This window comes from Equus przewalskii, chromosome 4 (assembly GCF_037783145.1).
Source record: "Equus przewalskii isolate Varuska chromosome 4, EquPr2, whole genome shotgun sequence".
Lineage (NCBI taxonomy): Eukaryota > Metazoa > Chordata > Mammalia > Perissodactyla > Equidae > Equus > Equus przewalskii.
In genome coordinates this window covers 83,056,092-83,072,421 of record NC_091834.1, presented here as the reverse complement: position 1 = coordinate 83,072,421, position 16,330 = coordinate 83,056,092, and the positions used below count along the sequence as shown (strand labels likewise).

General features: G+C 39.9%; 1 protein-coding gene across 1 annotated transcript in view; it reads right to left on the bottom strand.

Moving 5' to 3' along the window:
* The window catches only part of SND1 (staphylococcal nuclease and tudor domain containing 1), a 407,468-nt gene that overhangs the window by 149,243 nt on the left and 241,895 nt on the right, over positions 1 to 16,330 (bottom strand). The window contains exon 15 of the mRNA XM_008509590.2: positions 223 to 364. Coding sequence (XP_008507812.1) covers positions 223 to 364 — 142 coding nt within the window. The remainder of the gene's footprint in view (positions 1 to 222; positions 365 to 16,330) is intronic.

Here is a 16,330-nt window from a genome sequence, read left to right as displayed (position 1 = left end):
TCTTGTGGTTGGTGGAAATGAGGACAGGAAAGGGCCAGTGCTGGGTCTGCAGTGACAGAGGGAACTAATCTAGGAATCTTGTGTCCACGTCTCAAGTACAGATTACAGCACCGACACAGGCTCCAGGTCCCCTCTAAAACACAGGGGAAAGGAGGGCATGTGACATCCAGGGATGACTTCTGAGCTCCAGGAAGAATTTTCAGAGTGACACGTAAGACTTACCTGCAAGCAAGAAGGTGATAAGGCAAGTTTCCTTTGGCAAATATAGCTTGAGACGAGAACCACTGAAGACATATTCCACCACAGCTTCAGAACGACCTGCTCGCTGAAGGAAGGGCAGAAACTGTTTTGCTTTTTGGGTATCCTGGTGGAGAAAAGAAGAAAAAAAAAATCATTAGAAAAGTAATGGAATCCGGGGAAATGTTTCTTTCTCTCTGGTCTAATGCAAAAAGCTTAGCAGACTGCAGGAAGCTAGGCAAATCACGCTATAAAATCAGACATTTCTGAAACCATGACATGGACAAGATACTCGTGTGACTTTCAGAGAAAAAATATAGTTAATCAAAGGTTTCCAGAATTCTCATTGACTTTCTGCTCCGTTCAGTTACTAAGCATTCATTGGATACACAAGTTAGGAAGGTGCTTTGAAATGAGAATTTCACTCCTTCTCTGGGATGGGAAAAAGCTCCTCTTTCTTATACATAAAATTAGGGGGAGAAAACCAAGACTAACCTTCTAGGGAGGTTAATTTAATCTTAGTTTTCATTAAAAACAAAAACAAAAAACAGTGATTCCCAGGCTGTGTGATATAGCCCCTAAAGCCCTTCTCCAGGAAACCCAAAGTAGTTAATCTTCAATCTTCGACAGGTCATGTAGATTCAGAGCTCACTGTTTCTTAATGAGAAGAAGAGCGCAGCCCTTCTCTGGATGCCAGTACAGCAAGCCCTGTCCTACCTGCTTTTCAGGGATGAGCCAGGACCTGGGGCACACTGCTCCTGTTCCCAGCCTGGGAAATCTGTACCAGCAGGACACGCTCCATGGGACCAAGACCACAGCACGTCAGCACGAATATTATAGAAACCATAAAACACGTGAAAGTGCATAGCACTTTTTAAACTTTTTTCACATCTCTCCAGAGTACCAAATCATGGACATTTCGAACCTCAGAGCTCTCAGCTTCAGAGGAGCTAAGAGCCCTCAAATCTTTTCAGTCTCTCAAGCTAATTAAACAGATGATAGAGTAAGCAAGCATCAAAATATCACATCACATGTGCTGGGAGAATAGTCTCTGGATGTCAGAATTTCTGAGATTTTCAGCCAGCCAGCAGAACTGTAAACTCCCTCTGAGGACAGCAAGCTCTGCACACTGTCCTGACTCCTGCGACACAAGCAGTCTGCACTCCGCCAAGCTCTCCCTTTCTTACTCTGCTCCTAGCAACAGAGCTATTGTATCTAAACTAATGCACATTAGATAATGAAAATTTAACAAGCCATCTAGTATTTGAGAGTTTTCACAGCAGCCAAAGAGCTCCTCTCATTCAGAAGCTGTGAGGTAGGCTGTGATGAAAACAATATTTATAGTAATGAGATTCATCCTTCCCTTCAAACAGATTCTCAGAGAAAAGGAGAGACAGTCATCCATTCTCAGTGTCTCTAATGGCACACTGGGAAAAGGTACGGTAACAATGAGCTTTAGTGGGTTGGAAACTCCCCCAATGAACACTTAAGCCACACATATTCCACAGACATACAGCGGGAAAATGCCTTCCTGGCAGTTGGCTGAAGTCCAGAACAGTCAAGCAAGACAAATGCTCCATGGGAAAGAAAGCACTACCTGATTAAAATCCTTCTGCCATACTAGTCTAAATCTGGGACATTATTCATGAGCGGAGCCAGTAAGTCAACAACAATTATCAAATTGATTATGGCAAATCGTGAGGCAACTTAATGTCTCTGAAGAGAAGGCCTTTTCCCTCAAGACCACGGTAATCTATATTTTTCAGAAACAGACTTTTGCTCATTGCTGTCTTCTGGATGTATTTATCAGAAAAAAAGATGCTTATAGGAATATAACAGCGCACACACACAGGTATGCCTTTAATGTTAATACTAAAAAGGAAGCTACAGCAAACTCGCATCCTATTTTGCTAACGATTACCTACTTTGTCAAGAGAGAGATGTACTCAGACTGAGGATCAAAGAGAAGGCAAGGTACCTTACTGTTAGCCATGTAACAAAAATCAGTAGATGTTCCTGACTCCTCCTAAGGTCTCAATCTACAACTTAACAGTGTCCTATTCCAGAAACAACATATGGGAAGACAGCAAAGAGAATGTGACAAGCCATTGATTATGACAAAGATTAGAAGTGAAAGCTAACTATGACAATTGAAGGCATAAAAGCAAATTTTAAAAGCCTACCAAAATCGACCATGTTTATTTCCACAGGCAAAATTGCTAGATAAGACATGGAGCTCCCCATCGTCTTGAGGCAAGTGTTCCAAAGGCTTGGAGAAGATGATATGCCTATGGACCATGGGTTAAGAGAAAAGATGGAAATTTCATCCAAGTTGACAGTTTTTTAGGAATAGAAATTCTTACGAAGTCAATTAAATTAAATGTAATCACCAAAAGATGTCAGCTCTTTCAAATCTCAGTCACAGGCAGACAATGGTGTCTGTCTTTCCTTGTCACCTCAAGTGCTTCTTTTGCTTGGCATGTTCCTTTTCAATACAAAAATTCTTGAAACCTTTAATATTTGTTTCAGTGGCTCACGTGAAAAGACTGGTAAGGCAGACTGACAAGTTCCCTCAGGTGTTGCAGCCATAAATCATTTTCTGCTAATTTAACTATGGAAATTATTTATTTGGGGAATTTTGATTATATTACTATACAATTGACTAACTGTGGTTAAACAATTTGCCTTCCAAAGAGCCTGTGAAAGTACAGCAATGTGCTTCAGTCTCTTACACTCATTTTGAAGGTTGTAACAGTAAATAAATAAGAGAAAACTTGATTACGAGAAAGAGTGTAACAGAGACTAGCTTAAGCCCTAGTGAGGCGTAGAAGATGCCAGGAGGATCTTAAGGATGGCAAAGCAATAAAGTTCAAGCGATATTATTAACAAGATATTTTAAATTCTTTTCCAATAGTCTTGAAGCAGGACCTGCTGAGATTTAGTGAAATTAAAGAAGTCTTTATAACTTTATGACTCCAATATGTATTTTTAAAATAAAGGTTAAAGGCCTCAGATTTAAAGAGAGAACAATATTGAGATGTAAGACACAGGACACTCATCTCAAATCATCCTCAGCTTTTCTACATTGTGGCTTATTTACATGAGGTCTGGGAATCTGTTTGCCATAGTTATCTGGTACCACACTGGCTCAAGGCTTTGAGAATCCAAGTAGATAAATTAGCTAGAGTTTGCTGTTTTCTGTACCAATATTCCTCTCCACTGGTATAAATAATCAAGAAGCAACTATACTTTTAAGCAGATAAGTCTTTTATGTTGCACTGGTAGTTTTCACATTACCTGTGCTCCAAAACAAACCATACATAAGTATTTTCTTGCACTCCTAGAAAAGCTAATTTAAGGTTGCATTAGCTACATTTAACCTGCTATTGTGGATGGCCATCTCTTTAAAGAATGTTTCTGCCTCCTCAATGCACCTTGAAATTGAGAAGGTAATGATGCAACAAATGTGCCTGGGGTGACTTCATTTCAAAGGATGTTAATATCTATACCTCAAATTTATAGGAACGGGGTTTTGAATGACCATGAAGAAAAGCAGGATGATCCTTAGGGAGAGGGAGAGGTTATAAAGACACCTTAATTATATACTCCTACTCTGCCTCACTTCTGGCTTGTAAGGACAAACCTCTTCCAAACGTGGGCATAGGTGTGAATGCCTTTAAGAAATCCCCTACAGCAGTCAGACTGCAACTTATCTCTATTAAGTACCTGGCTGTGTAGGCAAATACATTGTAAAATAATTGAGTACAATGAATTACCAAATTTGGGAGAGTGGGAAAGCTGGAGGTGGGGGTGGGGGCTAAGAACAGGGGAAGCAGAATCCTTCTGTGGCAGACAGAGGACAGAGGTTCACAAGAACACTACTGAAACAGTCAGGTTGTCTGCATCCTAGAAGAGCAGAACTTATATAAATCAAACTTCTCTGAATTCCGGAACAGAATTCACTAGATGTCAGTTTATACCAAGTGTTAGCAAAGAGAATTCTATGAGTTTCCCACTGAAAATACCCATACAGCAGGCATTAACATCGTTACAACTGGTGAGAGGTAAACACCTCGGCGCATAAAACAGCACAGGGAAATGGGACTCCAGTAAACCTATCAGTTAACAATTAACCACTTAGGATTATCGCGGGCAAGTCTCAAATGGGAACTGTTAATAATGAGGCTCACTAATTATTTCTCATCATCACAATCACTCTTTGATTAACATCATAGGAAAAAGAACTAAAAACAAATCCACGCAGAGGCTTATTATGGTACCACGGGGGTACTCCACCAACTCTTGAAAAACTGAACTTGAAAGAGGCCCATCAAACCTGATGAAGATTCCTGGAGGTACAGCCATGTCCCACTGCCCACTCCAGCAAACCAGGAAGGTTTCTGCCCAACAAGAGCTGACCATCCTGTCTCTACGGGGCTGAACGGAAGCTAAAGGACTCCAGAGCACAATGCTGTCTGAGTCCAACCAATCTTAATATTGAAGCAGCAAAATCTGTGTGGACAAGAGGATAGATACAGAGAAGAAAAGGAGCATCATCATCAGAACTAATAGCTAAGGATACTGAAGCACACACACTCACATTTAAGGTGCATTGTGATAACTCATCGCCAAGGTTATCTATCTTTTTTTCAGGGCTCTGCAGAGGAGCAGAATCACTTCTGCAGTTACGGGGAAGACAAATCATAACTATATCCCCTACCAGAAAGGCAAAAAAGTCATCCATTACTCCACACTCTTCCTCCTTTCCACAGCCCGGGCGATAACGGCCCCAGGTGACATTTTAATTCACAGAATGAGTTTATGATTCTCTGTGAGGAATCAGCTGCACAGTAAGATAATCTCTTGAAATAAATGGGGCTCTGGGGGGAGATACTTGGGAATGCCCTCCAGTTCCAGCATTACCACAAAGCACTTAAAAATTTGGAACTAGGGGCCGGCCTGCTGGCGCAGTGGTTAAGTTCGTGTGCTTTGCTTTGGTGGCCTGCGGTTCGCCGGTTCGGATCCCAGGCGCGGACCTACGCACTGCTTGTCAAGCCATGCTGTGGCAGACATACCACACAAAAAGTAGAGGAAGATGGGCACGGATGTTAGCTCAGGGCTAATCTTCCAAAAATGAAGTGAACATAGGAGAGAACCCTAGAGAAAAACACTCTGGCTGAAAGACAAAAAAATTACAAGGAAACAAACAAAGGTGCTGAAGTTAGGCCCTCAATTATCTTTAAGTGTTGCCAGTAGTTCAACAGTTTCTCACAGTTGACTTAGTTTGCAGAGCACCTCCCTCAGGCCTCCAAAGTGTCAGTACGCAGGAGAAATCACGTTTTAGGCGCAGGGCTGCGCTCCTGTGAGGACGAATCAAGAAGCACTAAGACGGAGAAAGCCCTGGGCTTGGGAGGCTGGGATTCTAGTCTGTGGCGCCCTCACCAGAGACCTTCCATTTTCTTCCCTGACTCTACGCCTTTACCAATTATTCAGGGAGGATGGCCTGGCTAAGCAAAGTTTCCAAACTTGCAAGATAAGGACAGACTGAAGGGCAGAATGAGCAAGCACACTACTCTTCCGCCACTGGAAGAAGGAAGCGGCAGAGCATGTCAGTGAAAGTGCAGCTTCATGTCCCAAATACGGAGGAGAAAAATTTCTCTGCAATCAGACTTGGACCCCCAGAATATGGTCTGGCCTTCATCTGTAATTACCTCTAACTGGAAATAACCTAAATCTCCCACAAGAGGGGAATGGATAAACAAACTGTAGCCCACTCACACAATGGAATACTACTCTGCAATAAAGAGAAGACAGGTAACAGCATGGGTGAATCTCCACCGCATGATTCCATTTATATGACAATCTTGCAAAGGACAAACTGTAAGGACAGAAAACAGATTAGTGGTTGCTAGGAACTAGGGAAAGGCTGGGAGTTGACTCCAAAGGGGACAGGAACTTTCTCAAACATCGAAGCAGCTCTATTACCTTGACTGTGGTGATGGTTACATGTGTACATGGTTCTCAAAATGTACAAGTTTATAAAAACTCAGAATTATATACTAAAAATGATATCTTTCTATATATAAATTATATCTCAATTTTAAAAACAAACAAAAAAATTGGCCTGGATAGGCAGACTATGCAATATTTTCATGTTCAACTTAAGAAAACTTTTTTCCCCAGTTAACTAATTTATAAGTAGCTCAGAGAGAATAAGTTCAAAATTAAGCGCTCAGTTTTAGACAAACTACTTTAATCTAATTAGCTATTCAATTAGTATTAAAGTATTTTAAAAATTCAAGCAGAAAACAGATGAGAAATCATGGGGTTAGAAGAGCACAGAAAAAAAAAATTCTGATCAATTTCCCAAAAGCAGCATAATAAAGTATCAATTCTTAGGCAACGGCTGAAGGAAAGCATGATGCCATCCTCAACTGGCTATACAGAGGAAAGGTTTTGTCCAAATAAAGAACAAAGTACTACTAAGTACATATGCCTATTGACATTTCTTTTCTAGCTTGAAATAAAATGTGATATAGCTTAACATGAATAAAAAAATATCCAAATCTCAATCAAATGAAAATGCTATAGAGGAGCTCAGAGATTATTCTTTGATTGAATGACTTTCAGTTTCCTAAATTTAACCAGCTGAAATTATGCTGTGAGAAGCATTCAACTTAACCTTTAGAAATGAAGTCATTGCCTTTTAGTGGAAAAATAGGCATTTTATTATCAACAGGAAACACAATGCCCTTGGCTTATTCTACAAGACTTTTTTTGTACTGGTAAATTCAGCATAGAATGTGCAGACGATGGCATATTTGTGCCTCATATAAAAAGATTCTGTAGAAGCAGGTATGATACACCAGGTTACAATGAAGTACCACCTATACAAGTCCACGCTCCTCCTACCTGCAATCATCGTTCTCTCACGTGGAGGAGATGCAGCCCACCAGGCAATATCCCTCCTCAGGTCTGCAATCTACACAACTATCTGAAAGTTATGGCTGATAATCTGGGGGGTACAGAAAAGTTTCTGCAAATAAATCCCACCTTCTTCCCAACCCCTCACTTCATCCCAAACTGTCCCCTTTCCCCTTTCTCTATACTCTAACTTCCCAAAAGATTTTTACAAACTGTTAAATTGATATTTGGTGTTTATAAAATCATGACTTTATAGCCTATGGCCCTCCCTGGAGCACTTCCATCCTCCTGCTGACTTCGGTACGCAGGCACGTGAGGCCTGCTACACAACAGATGTCCTGGGCCTTCCCTTCATCACGACCCTGAAAATTCCCTCGTTTCCTTTTCCTTTTTAAGAAACATCCTATTCTTATTTCGTGGAGAAAATGTCTTATCTCCCTGAGGTCAGATAGTAAATATAAGATCCCTTTTGTAGTTTTATTCAAGAGAAACACTATCCTATTCATGAGAACTTGAAATCTAATTTTTATCAAATAAACAATTAAACTGATAAGAAAATAGTTAAAGATGGCATTTCTATTTTCAACTGGTAAAGAGAAACACAACCAATGACATCATGAAAAGACCATTTAGACTTTTAACAACTGTGCTGTTAGTTTTCTAAGAATCAAACGATGAATCTTTATAGGAACACCACAATACACATCTTGGACATTCCAGAAAAAGGATATGACATTGGTCTAAAAACACAGCATACACGTGGTATGTGACAGTGAGAATACGGAACAAAGGACATCGACCAGAGTCTACAACTTTGGATATCAATTACAGGCTAGATGAAGTACTATTTTTTCTTTAGAAGTTTTAGATCAATTTTTATCACTTCCAAAGTCTCAATAGGCAAGAGGTAAGAATTTATTACAGAACCAGAAAATGGCTTGAGAGATAATTAAAATAATATGTGCAGAGTAAAGGATTTAAAAGACGGTCTGATGAAGCACAAGTTTTCATTTCATGGGCAAATCAAGAACTCAGGGCAAGGAAATTGATGTCATGCTAAACTCTGCCCCACCTGAGATAGGAATGCAACTTCAGAAAAAGATGGCAAGGTAAAAAAAAAAAAAAAAATCAAGCAACCTGTGACGTAAAATTGACCAAAAAAAAGTTTAAAAAGTTTAGATGACTAAAGTAATCTCAACGCCCCCTAAAAGTACTTTGAACATTCCTTTTTGCCTGCAGACATACCAATTTAGATCCAATAAATCTTAAGTAAAAGCTTTTATTATGTCTGATTAGTTTTTTTTAAAGACCTACATTTTTAAAAAGTAAAATAGATAAATACAAAACTAGGAGGATAAAGTTCTAGTTTTTGAAACATGCAGAAAAATGACAACTATTATGGTAGACATACCAACAGAAGGCGGTCAGTGTTTTGAAGAATAACAAATAACAAACTAAAAATCTAATCATTTTACTCATTAAAGATTTACAGAATGATGATGTTAAAAAAACTATCATTATCCTATGGCCTAAGTTTCTACTTTATGGAATTGTTCTAAGAAAATAATTAGGGACTATGATTTAGCTAAAAGAATCAATGTTGTTTATGAAAGGAAAAAACAATCCAAATAACCTAAATATTCAGCAATAGAAGGCTGATTAAATAAAATAAATTACAGTATATAAGATAGAATACTAGGCAGACACGAAAAGTGAGGTTCAAAAAGAATTTTTATATGGAAAAATACAATTAAGTGGAAAAAGCAATTAAGCACCAACAATGTGCCAGACACTGTTCTAGGCACCGACTGTATAACAATAAAACAGAGAAAGCCTCTGTCTTGAAAAAAATCTTACATCACTGGGGAAAAAAAATTTTGGTGAATAGATGTATTTTTACTGAAAGACTCCTGGCATAGTAGAATAGATAATTTTATTTTCTACTTTTGGCTTATTTATATTTGGCGCATTTAAAAACAAAAACTGACAGAAAATTTGTGGTAAAAAATGTGTAATTTTTTGTTATAAAAGAAGAAAATATATTAACATTCAGTGCTGATTCAGCTTTGTCCAGATAAACTCACAAATTATTCAGGTCAGATAACTGTCTCTCCAGTATTTTGGAGACAAATTCAACATTCTCCAGAGTGAATTAGTTCTTTATAATTGTTCTCTATATTTTGAGATAAATATTATGGACACTGTAATAAAGCCTGTAAACTGATTTGGAAGACATCTCGACCTGAAATTGTATGTGAAATTTGCTCCATGATTCGTTCAAAAACAGCATTAAGCACAGTGCTTTATGGGACTGATGACATCAAACTAAGTAGCCCTTTTCATAAGGAATAAAAGTTTAACTTAGATAATAATGGTTCAGAGCCAAAAAGAGTGTCGACAATAGTATGATGAGAGAATAAGAAAAACATGTTGCTAGTAAAGCAAGCAGCATGATGTAAAGAGCCCCAGGTCAGGCTCAGAAATTGATTTAATAAAAAGTACCCAGAATTCCACGCATACATGAAATATATGTGATGACAGGCATAAGCCATAAGGAAACTACCCTTATAGAAAAAAGCAGTTAGAAATGCAGTGTTTTGGGTGTATTTGGGAATTCTAATTCTTCCTTGAAGAAAAATATAGATTTAACCCTGCTCCCATCTAGTGACTTTACAACTCTGCTATGATGTACTCATCTGTGGATACTGTATGGGGTTCTTGAAGTGAGACTCTGAGGATCTAGCCTATCAATGGAAAAGCATGTACCCCAGAACACATGCGTGACGGCGGAGAATTCAGACAAAGAGTTTTGGTCAGATAAGAGAAGAAATTTGTTTTTTTCAACCAAGGATGGCAGATCATTGTCATTTCTTTCTCCACGAGTGCATATGTAATTAATGGAAGCTCTGAAGATTTCTCACTCATTGAAAACTACATAGACACTATCATTACAGACATTTATCCATTTACTATCAGGAAACTCCCAAAACTGAAGGTACAGAGATGTAAGACATAGTTCCTGGGAATAATCCATTTGGGAAGACATCTAGCTTTCACCTTCCACCCCTTCATTCCACAAAAACTGCTCTAATTAAGGTCACTAGTAACACATATTGCTGAATCCATTGGACAGTTCTCAGTTTTCATCTTTCTCATCCTGGACACAGCAGAGTGAATTCTTGTGTTGTGAGACTCTCCTCTTCGTTTCTGTGATGTTTCTCTGACATCTCAGGAAGCTCCTTTCTAAGTTGCTTTGGCTGGTGACTCCCCATCTATATATGACCTTTAAATTTTGGAGATAAAGGGGCTGGCCTAGGGACTCTTCTCTCTTAATATTCTCTGTGCAATTTTGCAACTCACATATATATGCCCAATAGTCCTAAATTCATGCATGAAGCCCAGGCTACTTTCCTGGGCTATGAAACTTTTTTTTTTTTTTTGAGGAAGATTAGCCCTGAGCTAACTACTGCCAATCCTCCTTTTTTTTTGCTGAGGAAAGACTGGCCCTGAGCTAACATCCGTGCCCATCTTCCTCTACTTTATACGTTGGACACCTACCACAGCATGGCTTTTGCCAAGTGGTGCCAAGTCCACACCCAGGATCCGAACTGGCGAAGCTGGCTGCCGAGAAGTGGAACATGTGAACTTAACCGCCGTGCCACCGGGCCAGCCCCGCTATGAAACATTTGAATGGCTCATGTGCACCTCAATTTTAACTTGTCCAGAAATTCCTTTCCTCTCAAATCTGTGCCACCAGTGTTTACTATATGGGAAAAGCAGCAGCACCAACCAGTTATTTGTACTCAGACACTTAGGATGCTCACGTATGACACCTGGTTTCGTTCCCCTTCCATGACCCTTGATGAAAGCAATGGCCAAATTCTACCAGTTCTACCACAAAATTAGGTCTTAAATTTATCTTCCCACATCCACTGTCACAACCCTAGTTCCAGCCATTACTCAGTCCTCCCCTACCCAATGCCCCAAAACCACTCTTGCCTCAAGTCTATCACCACGTGGCAGTCAGAATGAGGAGTGGGATATACATATATAAAAAGCTGACCTAATTATTCCACTCCCTTGTCAATGATTTCTCATTGCTCTTCAGGCAAATTTCAAAATCCTTATTAAAGACTACAACACATAAATGTTTCAATCATTCATTGTCTTCTTTCTTTCTTTTTTTTTTGAGGAAGATTAGCCCTGAGCTAACATCTGCTGCCAATCCTCCTCTTTTCGCTGAGGAAGACTGGCCCTGAGCTAACATCCGTGCCCACCTTCCTCTACTTTATATGTGGGACGCCTGCCACAGCCTGGCTTGACAAGCAGTGCTGTGTCCGCACATGGGATCTGAACTGGCGAACTGCGGGCCACTGAAGCAGAATGTGCACACTTAACTCCTGTGCCACTGGGCTGGACCCTCATTGTCTTATTTCTAATCATTACCCTAACATAACAGCAAAACTGGCCTTGCCTTTGGAACCCAAGCAACTTTCTACCTCAGGACCTTCCTGCACATAGTTTTATCCTTCAGCCCTGAACAAGATCTTCAACTAAGTCCTTCTTTAGGCCTCATTTTAAAATCACTTAAAAGACTTTCTCTGACACACTGAATAAGCTATGGCCCTGACTATACACCCTCATAGGACTCTGTACTTCTATCACAGCTGTAACGACACAGCGAATGGTGTCTTCCCTATAAGGACTATATCTGTCTTGTTTAGTGGTATATCCTCAACACTCAGCATTGTGTCTGACACAGAATAAGCTTTTGATAAATACTTATTGTTTGATCACTCATTCCCTGACTCAACTCGACAAATGCATCTAAAAAGCAAGCCAGATAGCATATGGTAAATGTCAAATGAGAGATGAAGAGGCGGTAAAGAACTTAGCAGAGGGAGGAGAATGATTTGGGACTTGAATTAGAGAAAGAGTTTGGAATACAAATACTGATGATGATGGCAGTTATCACTGAGAGAGGACTTTCTCTGTGCTAGGCAGAATGCTCAGCAAGTCACTAATCACCACCACTGCCATGCACACCACTGCTCTCCGCTGAGCTCCTCTTATGTCAACTGTTGCAAACACTTTGCATGTATTAACTCATTCAGTCACACCACAACCTACCGAGGTAAGGGCCATCTTTTACAGGTGGGAAGACCGTGGCACAGAGAGGTTAAATTACTTCTCCGAGGTGACAAAGATAGAAGCAACAGAGCCAGGACTTGAACTTGGGTGATCTGATATTGGAGCCCACACTACTGACCATGACTCCATATTGTCACTATATTCTAGAAAATATACTCCCCTTCTGCTGCATCCTTCTAGTAGCCTGCCCATTTCTAGTTAGTAACCAGCAGTAGTTAGGAACGAGTAGTTAGTAACAGTATTAACTGTGTACCTAGAAGCCAGGGTCACACTTGTTCCCAACACAGTATCACGCTGTTTTAGCTCATCACCTGGCAAATCAACACTAGGCTCTTGTGAAGACATACGAACAAGATTCTCCTTTCTTAGGAGTTTAGAAGCTAGTGAGGAAAACCATCGCACGATATGTCACCTGGAGAACAGTTACCAATCAATACATCAAGAAGTGAAAAATCACAGTAATAAGTGATTAAATGCTAAAGGAGGGCATGATCAAAAGGTGGTGAGGATAAAAAGGAGAAATTGTCTGGAAGAAGAGAGATTCCCTGAAGGAGGAGGAAGACACGGTCAAGAGAGGAGAAGAGACAGCATTCCAAGAAGAAATGCCGCTCAGAAAGAGCTAATAATAATGCAGTCAGTCAGAACTGAGAACCTGAAAACAGTGGAATAGACTGCGTATGATATAGAAGAAAATGAGTCGTCTCTACAGTGGGTGAAGTACATGTGAATGTTGCAGTAATGTGCTATATGGGAACAAAACTTGCCACCCCAAAATCTCTCTCTTTGGCATGAGGATTATTTTTAAGAAAGCAAAGACTCAGGAAGAACTTCTACCTGCCCCTTAAATGCCTAAAAGAATTTAGATAAATGGCCTGTTCCAGGAAGAAGACTATCAGCAGAGATATCTACAAAGAATATGAGGTAGGTGTGGTTGCCTGGGGGGGAACTTAGCAAGGCCTGTCTGATCAAAGTCCTTTCTGTGTCCCACTATCTCTGCATGGCATGGCAAACATTTGTTGACCAAACATTTGCCTTCCCCATCTTCCTGTGAATCGTTTTCCTCCCCTATGAAGTCCCAGAACTCTACCCCCTTCTCCTTAGCTCAGGAGGGCATATAAACCTTACTCCACTTACTGTTGGGGAACCTCTTACCCTTTGGGTTCCCAAACATACATAATCAAATTTGATTTTCTCCTGTTAATCTGTTTCATGTCAATTTAATTCTTAGACGAGCCAGAATAAGACAGAAAAAGGGAAGGAAAAATTTCTTCCACCTTGACAGTAACATCAATAGAACATAGGTCTTCCTCCAAATTCAAAACCTTGGCAATAGCTTATACTCTCAGACACCTCCCAAATCTGATATTGTGTTAGGAAGTTTATCATTTCTTCTTGAGAACACCATTTCCTGAGGAACTGAGGCACAAAACTACTATGTAATTCGAAGGCAACCCTGAGCTCTGACTTGAGGATATTTATCTGGATGTCAGCACTACAAGGAGTGCCCAAAATTCTGTAGAACATATTCTGTAGGGAATATGTTGGAAGCATGCTAAATAAAGCCTTAAAAACAAGTAAGCAGAATGTCTGTGTTAGTAAAATGACTTACTTTGAGATGTTTATATAAGCAATAGCTACAGGGCAAAATGAGTTCAATCCAGGGCTAAGTAGTGTTATGATGGTGAAGTGGAGAGTGAAGCTGGGGCTAGGCAGAAATATTTCAAGTTTTATCACATCACTCAGCAGCCATGGGACAGATAAGACAACCCAATCACACACCTGAATCTGGGAATCAGGAATTTTATCAACTGCCTTCAAAATACACTAACATTCATTTAACCAAGCCTGTAATGGGCTCATTTAATTAATTTGGACCCATGAAATAGAATCACAGAACAATACCCACATGTACCCAGACAATGGGAAAGAGAACTGAAGAGCATGAACTAGCAACAGCAGACTCTATTGCTAGAGGAAAGTCTCTTTGGGAAAAGATGTCACTTTGCTTGGAAAAAATGCTCCTGGACTCCCTCAATTTTCTTCTCCTTCTTTTCTTTCTTTTTTTTTTTTTGAGGAAGATTAGCCCTGAGCTAGCTGCTGCCAATCTCCCTCTTTTTGCTGAGGAAGCCTGGCCCTGAGCTAACATCCGTGCCCATCTTGCTCTACTTTATATGTGGGATGCCCACCACAGCATGGTTTGCCAAGTGGTGCCATGTCCACACCCGGGATCCGAACTGGTGAACTCCGGGCAGCCGAAGCTCAACGTACGCAATTAACCACTGTGCTACCGGGCCGGCCCCTCCTCCTTCTTTGAACAAAGGAAGAAAGTAAAAAATCATCAAAGCTCAGGAGACTTAAAGGAAAGCTAGGGCCTCATTTGCACGCATTCCTGTGTGTGAAGTCATAGTTACAAAAGGAATCAGAAGCGAACTAGAAAAATTTATGGCAGAAAACTTCCTGAAAACAGAACTCACTATGGTGATTTATCAAGTTTATCGATCATTCTGGAAAGACGTTTTACTATAAGAAGCCACAAAGAAAGAATCCCTAATAGTGCTCCACCTCCAGGCAAGTCACCTGATCAAACACGTCTTCAGAGGTGCTGAATTACAGAGCTGGGACACACTCACCAAATGTCATGACTGTGCCCTGCCTTCAAGGTTCAATCACTCTACCTCAATCTGCTATGGTGCCTGAACTTCCCAAAACAAAAGCCTGCTGGTGAATAAAATGGTAGGCCAAACAAGATACAGCAATAGAACCAGGCATTCTGCAGATAAAAGACACATATTCACTTTAGAATTCTTTCTTTTCTCTTTTTAAAAAGAACTTTCACAACCAAATGACCCTTCACATTTCCAGGCATACAGAAGCACTAAACCAAAGATTTTCAAAAGTTAATTACGTGATCTCTTACTGCCCAATGTTATAAATGGTTTTGTATTCCTCTCATTTCTGCAATTGCTTCCCTCTTAAAGGATAATTTTCAACCAGATAAAATCATGACTTTTATACAAATATAAAATGAACGTATCAAAAATTTTATTTTAACCCACTAATTAATAAAGGAATCAGAAAGGTATTAGAACTGATTCAAAGGAGAATCTGAAGAACAGACATATAAAGGCAAGAAGGAATGCTGAAGTGAATTTGCTAAAGAGGCAAACTGTAGAGTAAAACTATACAGTGAAAATGAAAAGTTTGAAGTCATTTCCTCTACAAGGCAGAAATCAATTGTGTCTATACGGGGCCACATTTGTACAACAGGAATCATTTGCATCACCGTTAGGCCTACACAAGTTAAATTCTCTCTCCACAGAGATGCAAAACAGCCCAGGCAGAAACAAAGGAACTTCTGTAGAATCAGATAACCACAATGGCTTTACCAGGCAGCACCCACAATTCCACTGAAAGCATAGCCAATAATGTTGCCAGTTCCAAAGTCTTTAACAACTTCTGATATTTGCAACTCAATAAAAGAGGGAAGAGGCTATGTCCTAAATTTAGTGTCCTTTAGTGCAAAAAAGCCCACAAAACTACAAAAGGAGCAGAACTCAGTCAAAAAGTGGATTAAATTGTAAAAGGAGCTGCTGAACATAACCACCAACTGTGGTAAATGCTGAAATACAGTCTTGAAAAAATTCCAGCATTTCTTTCCTGTTTTCACTCAGAACCATGTGCAACCTGAGAAAGATAGATTTCTTATTCCCATGGTAAGCATAAATGCTTTCAGATTTCTTTAGAAGGAGAGGGGCATATCACTGCAGTTCTAGAGTTTGAATAGGAGAGCTTTACAAACAAGAACTGGCCACACAGGACTCGCAGCGCTAAAAGAACCACAGACAAAAGACGTGACAAATAGAAATGGCAAGCAATAGTATATACTGGAGTATATGAGGAAGCCATTGGGTATAAACCTAATTCGGCTTGGCTTTGTTTTTTCCAAAAAGGGCTTGACTGTGGCCATTGAGCAAGCATTGTATATCTGCTTTAAAACATTTACTATGGCAAGAACAAA